The 18,813-nt window shown below is 40.2% G+C and overlaps 1 protein-coding gene across 1 annotated transcript in view; it reads left to right on the plus strand.

The window, feature by feature from the left end:
• The window catches only part of LOC127655029 (apoptotic chromatin condensation inducer in the nucleus-like), a 41,035-nt gene that overhangs the window by 20,980 nt on the left and 1,242 nt on the right, over positions 1-18,813 (plus strand). Inside the window, exons 10-16 of the mRNA XM_052142620.1 lie at positions 2,009-2,164; positions 4,313-4,460; positions 5,784-5,929; positions 17,668-17,775; positions 17,891-17,998; positions 18,129-18,492; positions 18,635-18,732. Of these exons, the coding sequence (XP_051998580.1) occupies positions 2,009-2,164; positions 4,313-4,460; positions 5,784-5,929; positions 17,668-17,775; positions 17,891-17,998; positions 18,129-18,492; positions 18,635-18,732 (1,128 nt within the window). The remainder of the gene's footprint in view (positions 1-2,008; positions 2,165-4,312; positions 4,461-5,783; positions 5,930-17,667; positions 17,776-17,890; positions 17,999-18,128; positions 18,493-18,634; positions 18,733-18,813) is intronic.

Raw genomic sequence — 18,813 nt, forward strand, 5'->3', positions numbered from 1 at the left:
TAAACTTCTAACAAAAGTATACCCCGTTCTGTAGAATAAGATCTAAAAAATTCAGCGGCAAATCCAGCTGCCCCGGACGGAGCCTTGCCAGTAGGCAAGTCCTTATTAACCTCGCCAAGCTCCAAGGTTATCTCAGAATCAAGATAATTTTTTTTCACTCAATTGTCAGTTTAGGGAGTTCTAATGGTTCCACAAAGTTTCTAATATCTTCATCAGTAGATGAAGACGTGGAACTATAAAGATCAATATAATACATTTTCAAGTAAAGCCTAAAGAGGCAGTCAGAATAGACTTTGTTCCATTCTCTTCCATTTAAATGCATGCGAAAGCCAGAGAGCTGGTATGCAAACATGACAAATAATTTGTATCTTTCGCTGTGTATAAAAGTTTTGAAGGATGATTTGCGAGTTCACATTGTGGAAAGACTCTTGAACAGTATAAAGAGTAAACATTACATTTTTAGACTTTTTGCTTAACATCAAAACAAGTTTAAAAATAATTTGTACTGTCAGTTGGTTAAAATATTTAATCACGATTAATTGCATGATTTTTCATAGTTAATCGCAATTAATTATAAGTGCTGAAATTTTACTAGATTCAGTTCCTGTCAAAATGCATTAATTTCCTGCTTTAAAATTTTTTTTTTATAATAATGTTTTATTAATATTTTCCAATCAAAGCATTCTGCAGTATAAAGATAGAAATGTATAAAATCGCACCAATTCAAGTAACGTCAAACATTTCCCAGAGTCTACGTGCCAGGTTAACTAATTGAAATATCTAGTCCCCGTAGTTTGCATTTTCATTGCAATAGGCATTAAATCTTAAACCCTCATCCTACACAATATTACCTGCATTTTTATGATTTGCTGCTTTGAATTCCACAAAAATCATTTGGTTTGGCTTTTAGCACTGACATTGTCCAAGTAATGATACTTAATCTTATTTGTCTAGAGTGTGACGCCAGGAAGAAGCTCATGCTTCACTCCAGTGGGTCATGTCAATGCGGCTTATCACAAGTCTCATCTGAGTTTTTGGCCATATTGTAGCGCCATTGTTGTGCCTGCTATACACTTGAAAGCATTGTTAAAGATAAATGTTACTTTGTGCAACCTTCACAATTGCATTTCAGACCGTACATGGAACAGCACATTTTTTAATGTAGAGTAAGGGGATTTAGGGGGATTTTTTTACATCTTATTGTGGATGAGCAACTTTAACACTTGAAAACGACAGTGTAGATGGAGAGCGTTTCAAAAATGCAGTTTTCAAATTCTAAACGGATTAACATGGACATAGCCGAGGAAATCATTCTAATTTGTCAAGGAATAAGTTCTCTTGCCTCTAAAAATGTACATTCTGCAGGGAGCATTTTAAAATAACTGCAGCAGTACTTCTTGCATAATAATATTAACAAAATGAATGGTCTGGCAATATATAAATCAAACTAACTAAATGACAATTTCTGACACCGTTTTACATTCATCGTTTTATTATACCATTCATGTGATTGCAGACAAATGATACTTAACAGTGATATCCTCACAACATTATAACTTGCCTGTACTCAACACCAGTTTGTCAAAGAGATTGAAGATGTGAGCTCCACTGACTTCTCTCATATTGATAGATGCTCCTGAATGTTCCTCTCATTTGTATAAAGTTAAACATTTCTCAACTCTGTTGTGTCGCTTGCCACATCTCATCACTAATGGTTTCTGTTACTCGTGTTGAATTTGCTCTGCTCTCATTGACATCCTTTCGCTGTGCTTCGCTGATGGTGTGAACCAGGGTTTAGGGCGTGACATCAATATCCTATTGAACCTAATCATTGCAGTGTCTGAAATCATTTCACATGTTTAAAGTGTAGTGTCACTATCTAAGATCTTGATTAGCAGATTCAGGTGTGTTAGTTATCGGAACTCAAGACTTTCAAGGGTTGTGTTGAGTAACACTGATGTAGATGTTTGGAAGTAATAACTAAGAAGTTCCTCTTCCTCCCCTCCAGACACTTATTCCAGACATCAAGCCCCTCCAAGAGGCAGTGGTTGAACTGCACCCAGATGAGGGGCGTATGTCTGTGGATGAGGATTCAGCAGGACCTCATGACCAAGAGGAACCAGAGGAGGACCAGGGCCTCAAGATCAGACGCACAGTGACGCAGGTCAGCACACCAAAAGTTCATATTTTATTGGCCACGAGGCTATTGCTCTAGTTCTTGCTAATTTTAAAACAAAAATGTGTTAAACGCATGTATGAGCAGAACAAACAAATGACAAAATAAAGTTTGGCCCTTACATGCCAAGAACACCAATACAGAAGATACAAAAATAATACAACAGTGGCTCCCACAATGACATTTTTGCATTAAATGGCTTAAGCCCTGTCACGCAACACATCCGATTGTGGGAGATCGGAAACGCAAGCTCATGCGAAGGAATAATGCAATAATGCAGCAAATAGAAGTTTACATTTGTTGAACTCTGACTTGTGAATAATTTACCCTGTTTACACCTGGTATTAAGATATGTCTCGGGTGATCCGATCCCATGTGGCAAGATGAGAAGCATCACTGTTTACTGTGTGTGTGTGTATGTGTATCTATGTCTCTCAATCAGGGTTTCCGCGGGGCATTAAAAATCATTAAATGGATTTTGCGAAAATTAAAGCCTTAAATAGCATTAAAAAGCATTAAATGTTATTCCTACAGGCCTTTATTTTAGATAGTTTTGAAAAAATAATATTATCAATTTATTTTGAATATAGCCTTCACAATTAATAACTTTGATTTGCTGTCGCAAAATATGTACATTGGTGTGATAAACACGCAGATCCAGTTTGGTAATTGCCTCTGGCCGGTGCAAAATTTACATAACGCCGGATGTTTGGACAGCGGCGGGCTGGGACCTGGAGGAGTTAGAACAGAGAACGTAAATTAGTAAAGTTGCAAAGAAATCGTTAAGTGCAAATTCCAGCAAAAGTGGCTAGAAAACAAAGAATTTAGGACATGGTTGTCAACATAGAGCTGTTAAATCTCATAAGCAGTCTGATGGCCACAAATTGGCTGTAAAAGGCAGACAGCAATTAACTATCTCAAGTTACTTCGCCGTGACCGACAAAGTAACATCTTCAGCAACTACTACTACCACCACAACTGCTGCTGTAGTGACCACCGCTTCCTGCGGAGCCACTACCGAAGGAAAATCGATCGAACTTTGACCAGCGTTTGGTTCTAATGCGGCGCTGCAGGCAGAGGTGCAGCACCACTCATACGCATCAAATGAAGGTGTTTCTGAGTTGTTCCAGGGAATGTTCCCTGATTCGCAAGTAGCCAAATCTTTCACATGTGGAAAGGACAAAACCAGCTACATTTTAAAATGTGGACTTGCCCCACTCCATACAGGTGTTAATGGAGATGTGCGCCAGACTTCAGAATGATGTCGATCAACTAGCTGAGCAGGCCAAAAACAAATCTAACACACTCATGGCTGTAGGAGATATAAGGACAAATGAAATGAATTGAAAAATGTTGAGTTGGAACTAAAAGTGAGCGAACTAAGGCATGTGGATTAATTCTCATTTACACAAAGTTAAACAGTGTAATTTCTATAGCACTTGAATTTTGCATACATTAAGTTCCAGCCTTAAAAAGTTCAGAGTTTTTCCCTTCACTGTCCAGACTGATAGAATTTGTGGTTATAGTTGAAGGTTACGTGATGGCGGTACAATTTACACAAACATAAACGATGGCTTTTTTCCAGTCATGGCCTGATTTTTCAGTATGCCTATAGCATTCAATATGTAGTTGATTGGTACTATGTTAAATTAAATTTGACACATCTGCAAATAAATGTTTATATTTTAAGCTGTTTCCTGGGCCATTTCTAATTCAGTTCAGATTGATAGTTTATTTAAATTATGTAGATTGTCTCAAGTATCCAAGATTATCATCATTGCATCATTGTCAAATTGAATGGTTACAATGGGGACATGGGCTTTTTAAAAATCTATCGGTGTGTGTGTATATATAGCAGCTAGTAGTTCCTTAGTAATTTTTTTTGGTCTGGAGCCCTGATGCGTTTTTGACTACCTCCGTATGTGGTTTTTGTTATCCAATAACAAACAATTTAGACCTGTATTTAGCACTGACCAGTTGTAATAATTTCACCTGAAATGCATCTTAATACCAGGTGTAAACAGGACCAGTAGGTTTTTGTCTTGGATTAACTTTGCTTTTCCCAAAAGCTTTTCAGAATTTTCTCATCAACACTTTGAGATTCAAGTTTTCATTTAAATTTCTCAACTGGATCAGGTTGTTTCTTTTGATGGATATGAGAATGGACAAAGAGAGGTGGGTGATGAAGATGAAGATGAGGATGAAGACGAGAAAGAAAAATGCGGTAGGAAACTGGAGAGCTCCTCGGATGCCATGAAAACACAGGAGACAGATGTTAAGCCAGGTGACCATCCTTGAAACAATATTGTTATTCAGACTGAGACCAAGTTTGTTCATTGATATAGTTGGGGCTGGGTATCGTTAAAATCTTTTAGATACCTTGACTTCGATACTAAACGATACTTTTTTTGATACCAATTTTATTAAATCCGTTTTAACAAGATTACAAACATTACACATTACCTCCAAAAAATACTTGTTTTATTTTTTTTCTGTTTGTTGACTTTTTTTACAGACTCAAAGACTCTCAAAAAATCTCCTATGCCTTCTGATCTCCTCATGCCAGGGTCGGCTGGGGCAGAGGCTATAACATTAATGTGAAGAGGAAAAAAAAACAAGAAAGCTAAACCGTTAATTCAGCCAACCCTAAGGATAAGTACGGGTTAACAAGATAACTAGTTTAATGTACGTTAAACTTGATCAGTTACTGTCAACCTTAAAGCATTTTTAGCATCGATTTAGCTAGCTATCTATAGGCATACATCCAAACATTATCTAACGTTACGTAGGTACCAGTTTATAGGACTATGTCACCGTGTACAGAAATGTTCATTTACACAAAGTACAGAAGCATGTACCACTACAGGTTAGCCAACTTTGTAAAACGTTAACCTTACCTTTCAGTGTCCCAGTCATAGCGCAACTTCATTCATTTAGAGTAGGACTCATGTTAAATGAAGCTCTGTGGCAGGACACTGAGAGTATGACTTCACCGGCTCTGTCTTCTTGCAGTCCAAGATGGAGCAACTTTCTGCTCTTAGTTTATTCCGTGCACTGTCAAGTGCTTCATCAGATTTGTCGTGTTGCCAGTCTTGGCAGCAATTATCTTGTCGCAAATATTGCTGTTGGCATCGAGCTTGGTGAAATGTAGCCACACTTTTGATCTTTTCCACATCTTTTAAATCTATGGGGGTTGAGATGCATATACACTACAGCCTCACGTTTACGTTAAGCCACGTCTCTGGGCGTAACCGGCGTAAACTAATGTTTTTCCTTGATGCCTAAATACAGCCAATCATCGGCGCATTTAGATTTGGGCACATCTAGCATGCTACATGCTTATCACTGACGTTGACTAGATTAATCCCTGAGGTATTGAAATTTGGTACCGAACGATGAGACATTTTTCGATACTCGATTGTTTAGAGGCAATTCGGTCGGTGCCTAAAATGTATCGAACTCTATACCCAGCCCTAGATATAGTTCAGTTTTTTTTTTTTTAACCAGTTGTTTTTAATTCTTGGTGTGCTTTCATGCATCAACCAGTAAATACCTTGTTTTTCTAACAAGAATATAACTAATATATTTCTCTCTTTCTCTCTCCCAGTCACTGCCAAAGATTCTTTGGTGCGGCGCTCCATCAGTCAGCAGAAATCAGGCGTGTCCATTACTATAGATGACCCTATTCGAACCGGTCGCCAGCTGTCTCCTCCTCGTGGAAAAACCTCCAGCATCATACACATCTGCAACCTGGTGAGGGAACACTCTGCTCATGTCACTGCTTATTCTTGTAATGTAATTTAGGGATGCACGATTACATTTGTTATGCATGTATACCAATGTTGTCTACTCTAGAGGTCGACCGATATGGTTTTTTTTTTTTCAGGCCGATGCCGATCATTTGAAATCCGGGTCGGCCGATTAATGCTGCCGATTTATTTTGGCCGATATGTGCTTGTTTTTAACCTCTTATTTGAACCTTTTATTTGAAAGATAAAATGTAACACAAATAATTACTTAAGATAGACAACATTTCTCAACAAATACATTTATTGAACACTTGACCAATCTGCACTTGTACACTTAAATAAAATTGTATAATGTAAAAACATTGTATAAATAATGTACAACAAATATATTAAAGCAGGTTTTACAAACTGCTCCAATACACGAAGGTTGAGATCCAAATGCAGCTTTAATTAAGGCGCAATCCAGACACGTAATCCAATATTCAGAGCATCCAAGAGAAGCACAGGCATAACTAGGGATGGGTATCGTTAAGGTTTTAATGGTATTACTACTCTTACCGATATTGCTTATCGATCCGGTACTTTAACGGTATTCTTAACGGTTCTTTTTATTTATATATATATATTAAACAAAGATAAACGTTGGCACAGTGATTTAATTTCAGGAAGGTCTACTTGCATTACTGTTCAGGTGTGGTCTAAATGAAATCTAATAAAGTAATCAATTGTAAAATAACACTGCATATTTTATCATAGATTAATGCTTATTAATGCAGAAGTTATTTATTCAAGAGCTGTAAGTGATTTTCTCTTTTCCTTTTGTTGTTTGAGTCGCAGTAATGGTTCAATCGTCAGCATGTTGATTAGACTGCTTCCGCTTTAAGACAGAGTCCTGTAAGCCCGTTTATCGGTCCAATGGCGGTCTCCAATAATACGGGTGAAGGTCTCTGCGCGTTATTGTCTTTCTGTACGCAACACAACAAGATTAAATGAAATACATTTTCTCTTATGTATTATCTCGTTATTTCATCTGACTCCAATAATGAAAAAGGTTTTTAATGATATCTGAGCATCATTAAAAATGAGCGAATGTTTGATTATTCTTTTAACTCCTTTAATTATATTTTACCCGTTTAGATTAAGAAACTATGTCGCTTTGAGGTCCTCGCGTGTTTTCTCTACACCGCGGGTCTCACGATCACAAGCGGCCAGTATTGGATCATCAAACAGAGGTAATTGCTATATACCTGAGATCGGTTACGTTCACGTATACACAATCAAAGATACTTCAGTATAGCCCCATGGAATTGCACACACTTGAATGTAACTTAACGTTTTCTTCAGTAGAGGTCACGGCCACTATTACAGATGTAAGTTGACCAACATAACTTCTCTTATAATAGCTTTGGATTGGCCATGCGTGGTTTCCCACGTACACTTATCTGGAGAAACATCAAATTAAAACAGAGGTTAGACACCCCGAATTTAGATTGGTCAAGCAGCGTTTGCTCTTCTAAACGGAAATTCCCTTTTTTGTCTTTGCAAACCAAGTACACTTGAATCGATGCCAATTATTAGTCGTCACTAATCTAACGCAGACTTGCGGTAACATACGAATCGTTCAATCTGTTTGGGAAAAGCAATTTCAGAGTCAGTCAGAATAAATCAAATGTTTACAATTTATTGACCAGGTAAATAGAACAATAATTCAAAATCCAATTCATCGAGTGAAATCATCAATCAAGCATAATAACAACAATTCAGAAATTGAGTAATATATATAGACACATTTACCTGGCAACAAGAACTACACACAGCGATCGTGTGGGAAGTCTAACTACTGACTCCCAGAACCTTTCGTCCCTTCTTCTTATAAACCCAGATAATTCAATAAACCTACCAAATGGTGGTGTCTGTCATTATAATTAGATTTTGGTCCCCTGTTGAGGGGTTCACAACTGTGGGATCAGATTTTGCAATTGAATGGGTTCTTGCTTTCTGTAGATTTACATACAGGGGGTAGTTTGTATGGGGGATCTGGGGAAGGGCACACCTTTAAGGGGCACACCACATTTCACATATTTTATAACTTCTTATCACATTTCATTATGGCTGGGAGAATGAGACCAGCTTACCAGGTGCACTGAGACACTTTAAATGATACCAAACATGTGTGTAAAAACAGTAAATATACCTAACATTTCATAGGTTTTTTAGTGAGCTTTAAGTGAGGAGGAGGAGTGAGATGAAGAGTCTTTAGAAGGGAGGTGTTAGCTGCACAGTCTGTTGCATCTCGGATGTTGCTATTACATATGCGAGAAAGGGTTCAGGTGTGAATTCTCATGAGAGCCTTTTGTTTTATCGAGGAGTAGCCCAGACTCACTGGCACCAGCCTTACAGTTCCGAGTCACCATATTTTCTCCCCAACTATTTCCATAACTACGTCCATTTAAGACATAAACTGTGTTTAAGTGAATCTCCAAGCCGGTCGTTTTGACGTATTTTTGTGTATAGTTGATCGTTGAGCACATGAAACCCAAAGTAGCCTATACTTTGTTTGTTTCGTTGCGGTCTGTTTCGTAGCGCGCGCCGCCTTGGGAACGGTATCTCTTGCGCTCTTTTTATTATTAAAAGCGTCCCGCAATTTAGCAACAGTAGCTAGACTGCGTTTTACAACAATCACCGATCGTGCTGATTCTGACGTTAAGTTTGAGTTTTAGGGAGAAATGTCAGTGCACCGCTGTGAAGGGAAGGAAGTTGTGCTAGACAGAATGCGGCTTATGTATAAATATTCTATTTATAATCTTTGGAAGGCAAAATCTAAAATAAAATCAGACTAATATCACAGATCTAAACCAGGCTACATTTGAATGTTTAGTTCTGTCACCCATTAAGCAGGGCTCGTGTTGTGCTCTCTGTGGCACCGTGTGAGCAAGATCTCACTCTCTCTCTCTGACTGCGAATGGCTAAATTGCATCACAGACAAATGGTTTCATATTATTATACATAGAAATGGCTGGCGAGGTAAAATAACTTTCTCTTTATAGCAATAATAAATGTATTTTCTTAATTTCTCCAGTACCGACAGCAGAACTGATAACGTCCGAGCTTACCAAAGCTGTCCTTCGCTAGCCTATAGTGTGTTGGTATCTTTATTACTTATTTCTCTGCATTGAGTGACAACCCTCTCAAATATAAGACACACAAACGGAACAAATAAAAGTCTCAGATTCACTGTCTGTAATTGCAAAATGCTTGCTTATTGTAACATGATAGCAACCCTTCTGCTGTGATAATGCAACTTCAACTACGCTATCAATATCCAAAGTAGCTGAACGTCATGTTGCGTTTGTTGCATTTTTTTCTTGAAGTTGGCAGTAACATCAAAAGTTTTTAATTAAATATAAAGGAGTTATACAAATTTAATCCTTACCGTTTTCTCCAAGGAACTTAGCTCCTTCCTTAGGCACTGGAAGAGGTCTGCTCACTCTGCTTGAAAATGACACTATGGGCAGCGTGCGTCGAACACGTGTTCCACAACAACACTAGGCTGTCCACAGATGCGCCTGCCTAATAATCGGCTTGATATACTTGGATATTGGTCGATGCCGATTATGTAAAAAAATGCAAAAAATCGGCCGACCGATTAATCGGTCGACATCTAGTCTACTCGCATGACTGTGTATTTGGCAATGTCATCATAGACGTTAAGTTGTGCTCACATGTTTTGCTAATTGCTAAACTTCTCCTGTTTTAAATATACACATGAGATGAAGACACTAAGTAAGGGGTGTCCAAACTATTTCTACTGGTGGCCAGATGCCAAATGAAAAAAGCTGTAGTAGTAATAATGTTTTGTAAAAATATAATAATTACAAAAATGCCCTAAAGTTCAAGATGTGCTGTCCAAAAAATGCACTACTTTGTTTTATTATTTATTTATATTATATCAGATAGAAACTCAGTCCTTTTTCAGGACATTGTATTTTATAGATAATTTTGTAAAAATCCAAATAGCTTTACAGATCTTTATTGTAAAGGGTTTAATGAATGTTTTCCATGCTTGTTCAATGAACCATAAACAATTAATGCACCTGTGGGACGGTCGTTAAGACACAAACAGTTTACAGACGATACGCAATTAAGGTCACCGTTATAAAAATTATAACGCAGGTGTGATATTCGGTACATCCGAATATCACACCTGCGGGACAGGTACAGTATGGCAATTACAACTGCCCGAGTTACACCAGGAACGCACAATCACTCCATCAGTGCTCAGACTCTCTGCAATAGGTGAGAGAGGCTGGACTGATGGCTTGTAGGCCTGTTGTAGTCAAGTGGTTTTTATTGTCGTTTCAACCATATGCAGTTAGTACAGTACACAGCAAAACGAGACAACGTTCCTCCAGGACCATGGTGCTACATAAAAACAACAAAGGACCAACATAGGACCACATGAGACTACACAACGAAATAAAATACCTATATAAACTACCTATATATACCTATATAAAGTGCACGTGCAAACATGTGCAAAAAGTACAGGACAGTACAACAAATTACTGACAATGAACAGGACAATAGACAGTGCAGTGCCGACCAGTACTCAGTAGTGCAAAAAGATGACAGTTTCTAAAAATGTAAACATAACATACTATGAGATAATGTTCTATGCACATAGCAGTTATTGAGGTAGCAGACAGTTATAAAGTGACAGTTATTAAAGTGCAACTCAGGACATGTGTGTGTCAAACCAGTCTCTGAGTATTGAGAAGTCTGATGGCTTGGGGAAGAAGCTGTTACACAGTCTGGCCATGAGGGCCCGAATGCTTCGGTACCTCTTGCCAGACGGGAGGAGGGTAAAGAGTTTGTGTGAGGGGTGTGTGGGGTCGTCCACAATGCTGGTTGCTTTTGTGGATACAGTGTTTTTTGTAAATGTCTTTGATGGAGGGAAGAGAGACCCCAATGATCTTCTCAGCTGTCCTCACTATCCTCTGCAGGGCTTTGCGGTCCGAAGCGGTGCAAGTCCCAAACCAGGCAGTGATGCAGCTGCTCAGGATGCTCTCAATAGTCCCTCTATAGAATGTAGTGAGGATGGGGGTTGGGAGATGTGCTTTCCTCACCCTTCGAAGAAAGTAGAGACGCTGCTGGGCTTTCTTGGTGATAGAGCTGGTGTTGAGGGACCAGGTGAGGTTCTCCGCCAGGTGAACACCAAGGAATTTGGTGCTCTTGACGATCTCCACAGAGGAGCCGTCGATGTTCAGCGGAGTGTATTCACCTTGTGCTCTCCTAAAGTCAACAACCATCTCTTTTGTTTTGTCGACATTCAGGGACAGGTTGTTGGCTCTACACCAGTTCGTCAGCCGCTGCACCTCCTCTCTGTATGCTGATGAGACCCACCACGGTCGTGTCATCGGCGAACTTGATGATGTGATTCGAGCTGTGCATTGCTGCACAGTCGTGAGTCAGCAGAGTGAACAGCAGTGGACTGAGCACACAGCCCTGGGGGGCCCCCGTGCTCAGTGTGGTGGTGGTGGAGATGCTGTTCCCGATCCGGACTGACTGAGGTCTCCCAGTCAGGAAGTCCAGGATCCAGTTGCAGAGGGAGGTGTCCAGGCCCAGCAGGTTCAGCTTTCCAATCAGGTGCTGGGGAATGATTGTGTTGAATGCTGAGCTGAAATCTATGAACAGCATTCGAACGTATGAGTCCTTATTGTCTAGGTGGGTGAGGGCCAGATGGAGGGTTGTGGTGATGGCATCGTCCGTTGAACGGTTTGAACGATACGCAAACTGCAGTGGGTCTAGTGAGGGGGGCAGCTGGGTCTTAATCTGCCTCATGACGAGCCTCTCGAAGCACTTCATGATGATGGGTGTAAGTGTGACGGGACGGTAGTCGTTGAGGCAGGACACTGAAGACTTCTTTGGCATGGGGATGATGGTGGTGGCTTTGAAGCACATTGGAACAACGGCGCTGCTCAGAGAGATGTTGAAGATGTCGGTAAGAACATCTGCTAGCTGGTCTGCACATCCTCTGAGCACTCTGCCAGGAATGTTGTCTGGTCCAGCAGCCTTCCGTGGGTTGACTCTACGTAGCGTTTTCCTCACATCTGCCGTGGTAAGACAGAGCACCTGGTCGTTGGGAGGAGGGGTGGACTTCCTCGCCATCACGTCGTTCTGCACTTCAAACCGAGCGTAGAAGTCGTTCAGCGCATCTGGAAGGGAGGCATCTTTGTCACAGGCAACTGATGTTGTCCTGTAGTTGGTGATGGCCTGGATGCCCTGCCACATGCGCCGCGTGTCACCGCTGTCCTGGAAGTGACTGTGGATTCTCTGGGCGTGTGCACGCTTTGCCTCTCTGATTGCCCGTGACAGTTTGGCCCTAGCTGTTCTTAGGGCTGCCTTATCGCCTGCTCTGAAGGCGGAGTCTCGGGACCTCAGCAGCGTGCGCACCTCCGCAGTCATCCACGGCCTTAATACAGGTCCTTACCAGACATCACCGCAACAACGTCGCCTATTGGCACAAACCCACCTTCGCCAACCCAAACCTACCTGACAGCACTGGCAAAAAGTGATCTTCACTGATGAGTCGCGGTCTTGTCGCGGGATCGATTTGGAGCTGGAGGGTCCGTCATGGTCTGGGGCGGTGTGTCACAGCACTGAGCTTGTTGTCATTGCAGGCAATGTCAATGCTGTGCATTACAGGGGAGACATCCTCCTCCCTCATGTGGTACCCTTCCTGCAGGCCCATCCTGACATGATCCTCCAGCATGACAATGCCACCAGCCATACTGCTCGTTCTGTGCGTGATTTCCTGCAAGACAGGAATGTTAGTGTTCTGCCATGGCCAGCGAAGAGCCCGTATCTCAATCCCATTGAGTGTGTCTGGGACCTGTTGGATCAGAGGGTGAGGGCTAGGGATGGGCACAAGGACTCGGGTACTCGGACGTGGCAGCAATGATCGTTCATGCAAAGATGATCTATAGTGATCACGCATGATGTGACTTCACTTAATTCGAAATCCAGTGACAATTACCTGACAACTAAACACACGCGTGTCCAAGAGGGAGCTTATTTTTTATTTTGAGATTGATTACGTTGTGACATTGAGGGGTATATTGATTATCAGACACTTCTCCTGGCAAAAAAAACTGATATGATGCTGCGATGCTATTGTTACATTAATCAAAACAGTGTAATTAACAGTGTTTTGAAAACCTGTCTCTGTAAAATGTTTGCTAGACACTTTCTCATGTAATGTAAGACCTTTTGACTCGTTAATGGATATTTAATAAGTGAATGATTGTCACTGACTAAACCTCCCTGCCCTGCATGACGTAACACACAGCTGCATCTCGACGAAATTAATGAAGATTTCCACTCGAGTTTCCAAGTTAGATATCCAATATAAAGTGTCATTCCGTTGCACTTTCCTCAGTTGAAATGTGGAAATTCAGACTTTGAGTTGAATGGAACACTTCATGAATCACAGCAACAATACAGCGCATCATGGCTTTCTTCCCAAGAGCGAACATTTGGGGGGGGACACACTTACACACCAGGCAGGCGTGTGGCAGTGTACAGCAGGCGAGTGTTTCAAACAGCTAGACAGAGCGCAATTAAATGGAACACAATGCCGCATCTTCAAAACTTAACATGCATATTAAAAAGCAATGGTTATGGCATCTCCTGTTATTTGAAAGGAGACCGTTCAGACAGTCACTAAAAAAAACTAGTGCGCACTTACCAAGATTACTACGGTAACCTGAAGGAACGGACAGATGCGTGTTGTGCACATTTTTTCAGATTTGGCAAAATGACAAAATATGATGAATTATATTTTGATTATGCAATCTTTTGCATAATATATATAAAACATACCATTTTATAACAGCCTATAATAATGAATAGACTACACTGGAACAACAAAACACGATGCAGCAGCAATAGATCTGTGTCAAACATGTCATTGAGTACTCGACGAGTAATTAAAGTACTGAGTAGACAAAATGACCAAAATGCACATGCCTAGTGAGGATTAGGGCCATTCCCCCCAGACATTTCTGGGAAATTGCAAGTGGCTTGGTGGAAGAGTGAGGTAACATCTCACAGCAAGAACTGGCAAATCTGTTGTGGTCCATAAGGATGAGATGCACTGCAGTACATAATGCAGCTGGTGGCCACACCAGGTACTGACCGTTACTTTTGGTTTTGACCCCCCCCCCCCCTTGTTCAGTGACGCATTATTCCATTTCTGTTAGTCACATGTCTCTGAAAATTATTCAGTTTATGTCTAAGCAGTTGAAAGTGAGGACGTTTCTTTTTCGCTGAGTTTAGTTTCTAAAAATTCTACTTTTAAGAGTAGAATAACACATGATCACATAAAACATAAAAAATGCCACTTAAAATTAATTCCCATGAGAAACTATGCCCGTTTTTGTAAAAGTAAACTTCTGACACAGCAGTAATGTTAAATTTTTATATGAAATATTATACTGGGTTAGAGCTGATTACTTTCATTGCCCTGGGATTTGTGTTTGTTTTTTTTGTCAATTCAGTGTCAACAAAGCAAATAGAGCTGCTACTGAGCAGTATTGGGCGTGACTCATCTCATTAATCAGAAGATTACATGGCAATCTATGACATAATTCAAGGAATTTCTCTTTATTTTTTAAAACGCCACCATATGTTCTGTTGTAACATGAGTAACAAATACATTTTTAATTTGATAAATAATTGCACTCCCTTTAATTTGGTTATGTGCAAGAGCACGTACAGTACAGGCTAAGGATTCCGTTACGATATCTTAACAGTCAAAAAACAGCTAATGTCAGACAAATTCAAACAAATTCAAACAAAGATGCCGGCGCCGGCAAGTAATAGCAACACGAGTGGCTCCTCAGACTATCAGAAGTGCAAGGCGGCATGCACTCGTTCCTCTAAAGTATGGGAATTCTTTAATTTAAAAGGAAACAATTCTGTGATATGTCGTCTTTGCAAAATGGAGATGGCCTTCCATTCTAGCACCACGGCAATGCCCCAGCACCTTAAGAGGCGCCACCCGGTTGCAGCTGCAGATGACAGAGCACCGTAAGTTTTTTTTTTTTTCAACTCCCCACTTTGCACTCGATGTTGGAGTAGGCTATAATACGTTGTCGACACCAAAAGTGTCTTTTAGCTATTAATAATGCGCTTATAGCTATGAATGTCGTGAAAAATACATAGAGGTCACTGACAACGCGCTGACAGACAGGTCCAAGCAGGTAACATTTAATAAAGTCTCAACTTTCAAATTTGGTCATTCAAAGAAAATTAAACCATAAATAGGCCTACTATTTTGTGGCTCTTTAATGTGTCGTGACAGATTGCCTCAGTTAAAGCTGCTCGTGAACCGATCATCTTTTCCTTGGTTAATTTATAGCATCAAATAGGCTAAACATGAATGTAGCCTACATCAGAAGGACTGTTGTTTTAACCGCGGAAAGATGTCAGTACAGTAGCCTACAATCCATTATTCAAATTCAAATCCACCGACGTTAATCTTCTCTCTCCTGACTATTTTGTCGGACAAAAATGGCGTATTATGATTGATTGATCAGATCGCCAGTCAATCAAACTCCCGGCAAATGTTTTTTTTTTTACATTTTATACACCCCCACCCCCGATGAAACCGGTATTACCGGTGTTGTCACAAGTCGATTAATCGAATCGAAATCGAATCGGACTGAAAAAAAACGAATCGTTAGATTAATCGATGCATCGAAAAAATAATCGCTAGATTAATCGTTTAAAAAATAATCGTTTATCCCAGCCCTAATAACAGTGCTTTGCTGCCAAGGAGGGTTAAACTTTTCCAAAGCTTGTGGAGTCCTAATCCGCGACTGTTCTGCACACTTTCATAAGCAGCCTGTGTTCCCATCTTGCATGCCCACAGTGAAGCTTCTCACTTCAGACTCACATTAAAACCTTGCGTTGCTGTCTTCTGGAGAGAAGGACACCAGAGTTGTATAGAAACTTTGAAAACATTTCACTTCACTTGGGTTTCTGTGCTATGAAAAATCGGACTAAAATAGTCGCAAAAAGAGCAATGGTAATTAGGCGAGAGAAATTATTTGACAACCAAACGATTTGTTATTTTAATATTTATTTATATAGGAAAAGATATGTGGCAAATTGCTGTTTAGTTTTGCCCCATTGTTTAAATATTTTTTTTGTTTAATTGCTAATTCCATGATGTTTTGCATGTGCTGCATAAATAACGTTACCGGGAGGTGTGTGTGTGTGCGCGCCTTGCAATTAAAATAAACATGACATCAGATGAGGACACTGACAGGGAGAGAGCGAGTCCATGCCACCCAAAAGTTTTTCACAAAGTATCAGGAGCAATAGTTTGTCCTCTGCCCCTCAAAACAGCCAAATCATGAATTTTGCACATTGTGCAATTACGATTTTGATGTTAGCCACCAAGGAGCTTCAGGTAATAATGTAGCTAAACCTCTAGTTACAAAGGCCAACATTCCTAGATAAAGATAATTATTTCTTGGTTCTTTCGGCTTTTTCTTTATCTGGGAATGTAGGCCTTTATAACTAGAGGTTTAAGTGGAAAAGCCAGCCTAATGTGGTAGCTGTGTTTTGGAAGATGGTAGCTGGTCATGAGCTGGTCCAAGCTTGTCCTGAGCTGGTCGACCAGCTACCATCTTCCAAAGACCAGCTTGTGCTGGAATGACCAGTTTATGACCAGCATAAACCAGCTATGTAACACAGTTTTCAGATTAGGCTGGTTTTTCCACCAGGGAAGAGAGAGGATCTGACACAACCTGAAAAAATACTTCACTTCCTGTCCAACCCAATGACACCAACAATGTCAAAGGTCTATTCACTCTTTCTGAAGAGAGCCATACCTATTTTTGACATCAGCAACCAAATACTTCAAAAAGAGGAGCCATGCATACATATTCTGCTTCCAACTTTGGATCTCCAACTGCAAAAGATGTTGCTTTCATCCTGTAAGCCAGAACATGTGATCATTGATTAATTAAATTGGTTGAGCAGCACATGGGAATATCAGCTACCTGATGAGGAACACTCAATTGGCCATGACACCCAAACCTTTATCCAAAGCCAGGGTAACCTAGAGCTTAACCTAGATGTCTATGTTAAAACAGTCAAAGTTTAAAAACTTGAAGTGAGTGTATGTAAATATACTCCCTGCAAGTCAAAAACCAGGGGTCAGCCTCCTGAAATGAAATTATTCACATGCGCACAAACGGCTGTCTCTTCCTAAATGTAAATTCTTTATATATAATATATTTACTAAATATGTCTTGTATATGAATATATGATTGTATTGTTTTCTTCATAGCTGATACATGTTGGTATCGGAATTTAAGTATGAAAACCAGTTAATGAGCACAGTGGTGGACTTGTATATTGTATAGTGTGTGTGTGTGTGTGTGTGTGTGTTATGTATATATATATGTTTCTGTGCATCCCTACTTTTAAAGTCTACTGTGAAATTATATTTGTATATTGTTTTTGTTGTAATTGAAGCTTGAATGTTCAGTAAAAAGTCTAGTTTTTCTGAAAATGCCTGGAGTTTATTTGAATCCTTAAGTTTCTTTGTTTTAGTTTTTTGTTCTTTTGCAACATAATGCTTGAGGTTCAGATTTGTTTTGCTTTTTGGTGGTGTCCGAGATCTTGCTGGTCTTATGAACCATAACCCCTGAACTACTTTTGTTTTAGGTGCGGCCTTTTACCTTGGGTCAACTAAAGGAGTTGTTAAATCGGTCAGGTACATTAGTGGAGGAGGGCTTCTGGATCGACAAGATCAAATCACACTGCTATGTCACGGTAAGTTTCCTTTTTTCAAATCTATTTTTATTACTCAGTTCTACTAAAGTTTACATACAACCTCAAACCAAATCTTTTCTCCCTCTCTTAATTCCATTTTGTCTCATTTTCTCAGTACTCAAGTAAAGAAAACGCGATTGCCACTCGAGAAGCACTGCATGGTGTAAAATGGCCTGCCAGTAATCCTAAAGTACTCCGTGTGGACTTCTGTGAGCAAGATGAGGTCTTAACTGTTTTTCTATCTAAGCTCATCTAAAATCTCAATTGCTTTCCTGTCAACATTTTCTTGTTCATTTAATCATTCTTTTTAATCTAAGCAAGTTTTCTCTTTTTGGTGTATTTTGTCCTTTTAGTTGGACTTCCATAAAGGTGTTGTGTCCAGTAACCGTGCAGGTGAAGGTCATGACCCTCAAGCCTCAGGAACTCTGGGCTGTCCCGCTGCCCCTCCTCCACTTATGCCCACCCACCGTGAAAAGGAGAAGGAACGAGAAAGAAACCGAGATGGAGGACCTTCAGCTGTGAGAGACCAGTGGGCAGAGAGAGAAAGAGCAATGGAGAGGAGAGAGAGGACTCGTTCTGAGCGAGAATGGGATCGGGATAAAGTGAAAGATTTTGGAAAAGAGGACAGAGACGGAACCAGAAAGTCGCGGTCACGGGACCGGGACAGAAGACGCAGAGAGAGAGGAAGGAGTAAAGAGAAGAGAACAGAAAAGAAAGGTGAGAAAATTAATCTTTACAATTTGTATGGCTTGAAAAATCGTTGCAAAGCATATGCAGATGTGCATCACTGATGGCATCTCACTGTTTCATCCTTTTTGACTTGCTTTTTTCTCAATTTTGCAACCCCCTCTCTCCCCAGATAAACCAGAAGAGCCTCCTGCAAAACTTCTTGATGATCTGTTCCGCAAAACGGAAGCAGCTCCCTGTATATACTGGTTACCCCTCACAGAGGAACAGGTCAGTATAACACGCACACAGAGACCGAATTAAAACACTCACCTGCTCAGACAGTCTCGTTTTAAGTCTTTGCTGTTTCTT

Source organism: Xyrauchen texanus, chromosome 2 (assembly GCF_025860055.1).
Source record: "Xyrauchen texanus isolate HMW12.3.18 chromosome 2, RBS_HiC_50CHRs, whole genome shotgun sequence".
NCBI classification, from domain to species: Eukaryota; Metazoa; Chordata; class Actinopteri; order Cypriniformes; family Catostomidae; genus Xyrauchen; species Xyrauchen texanus.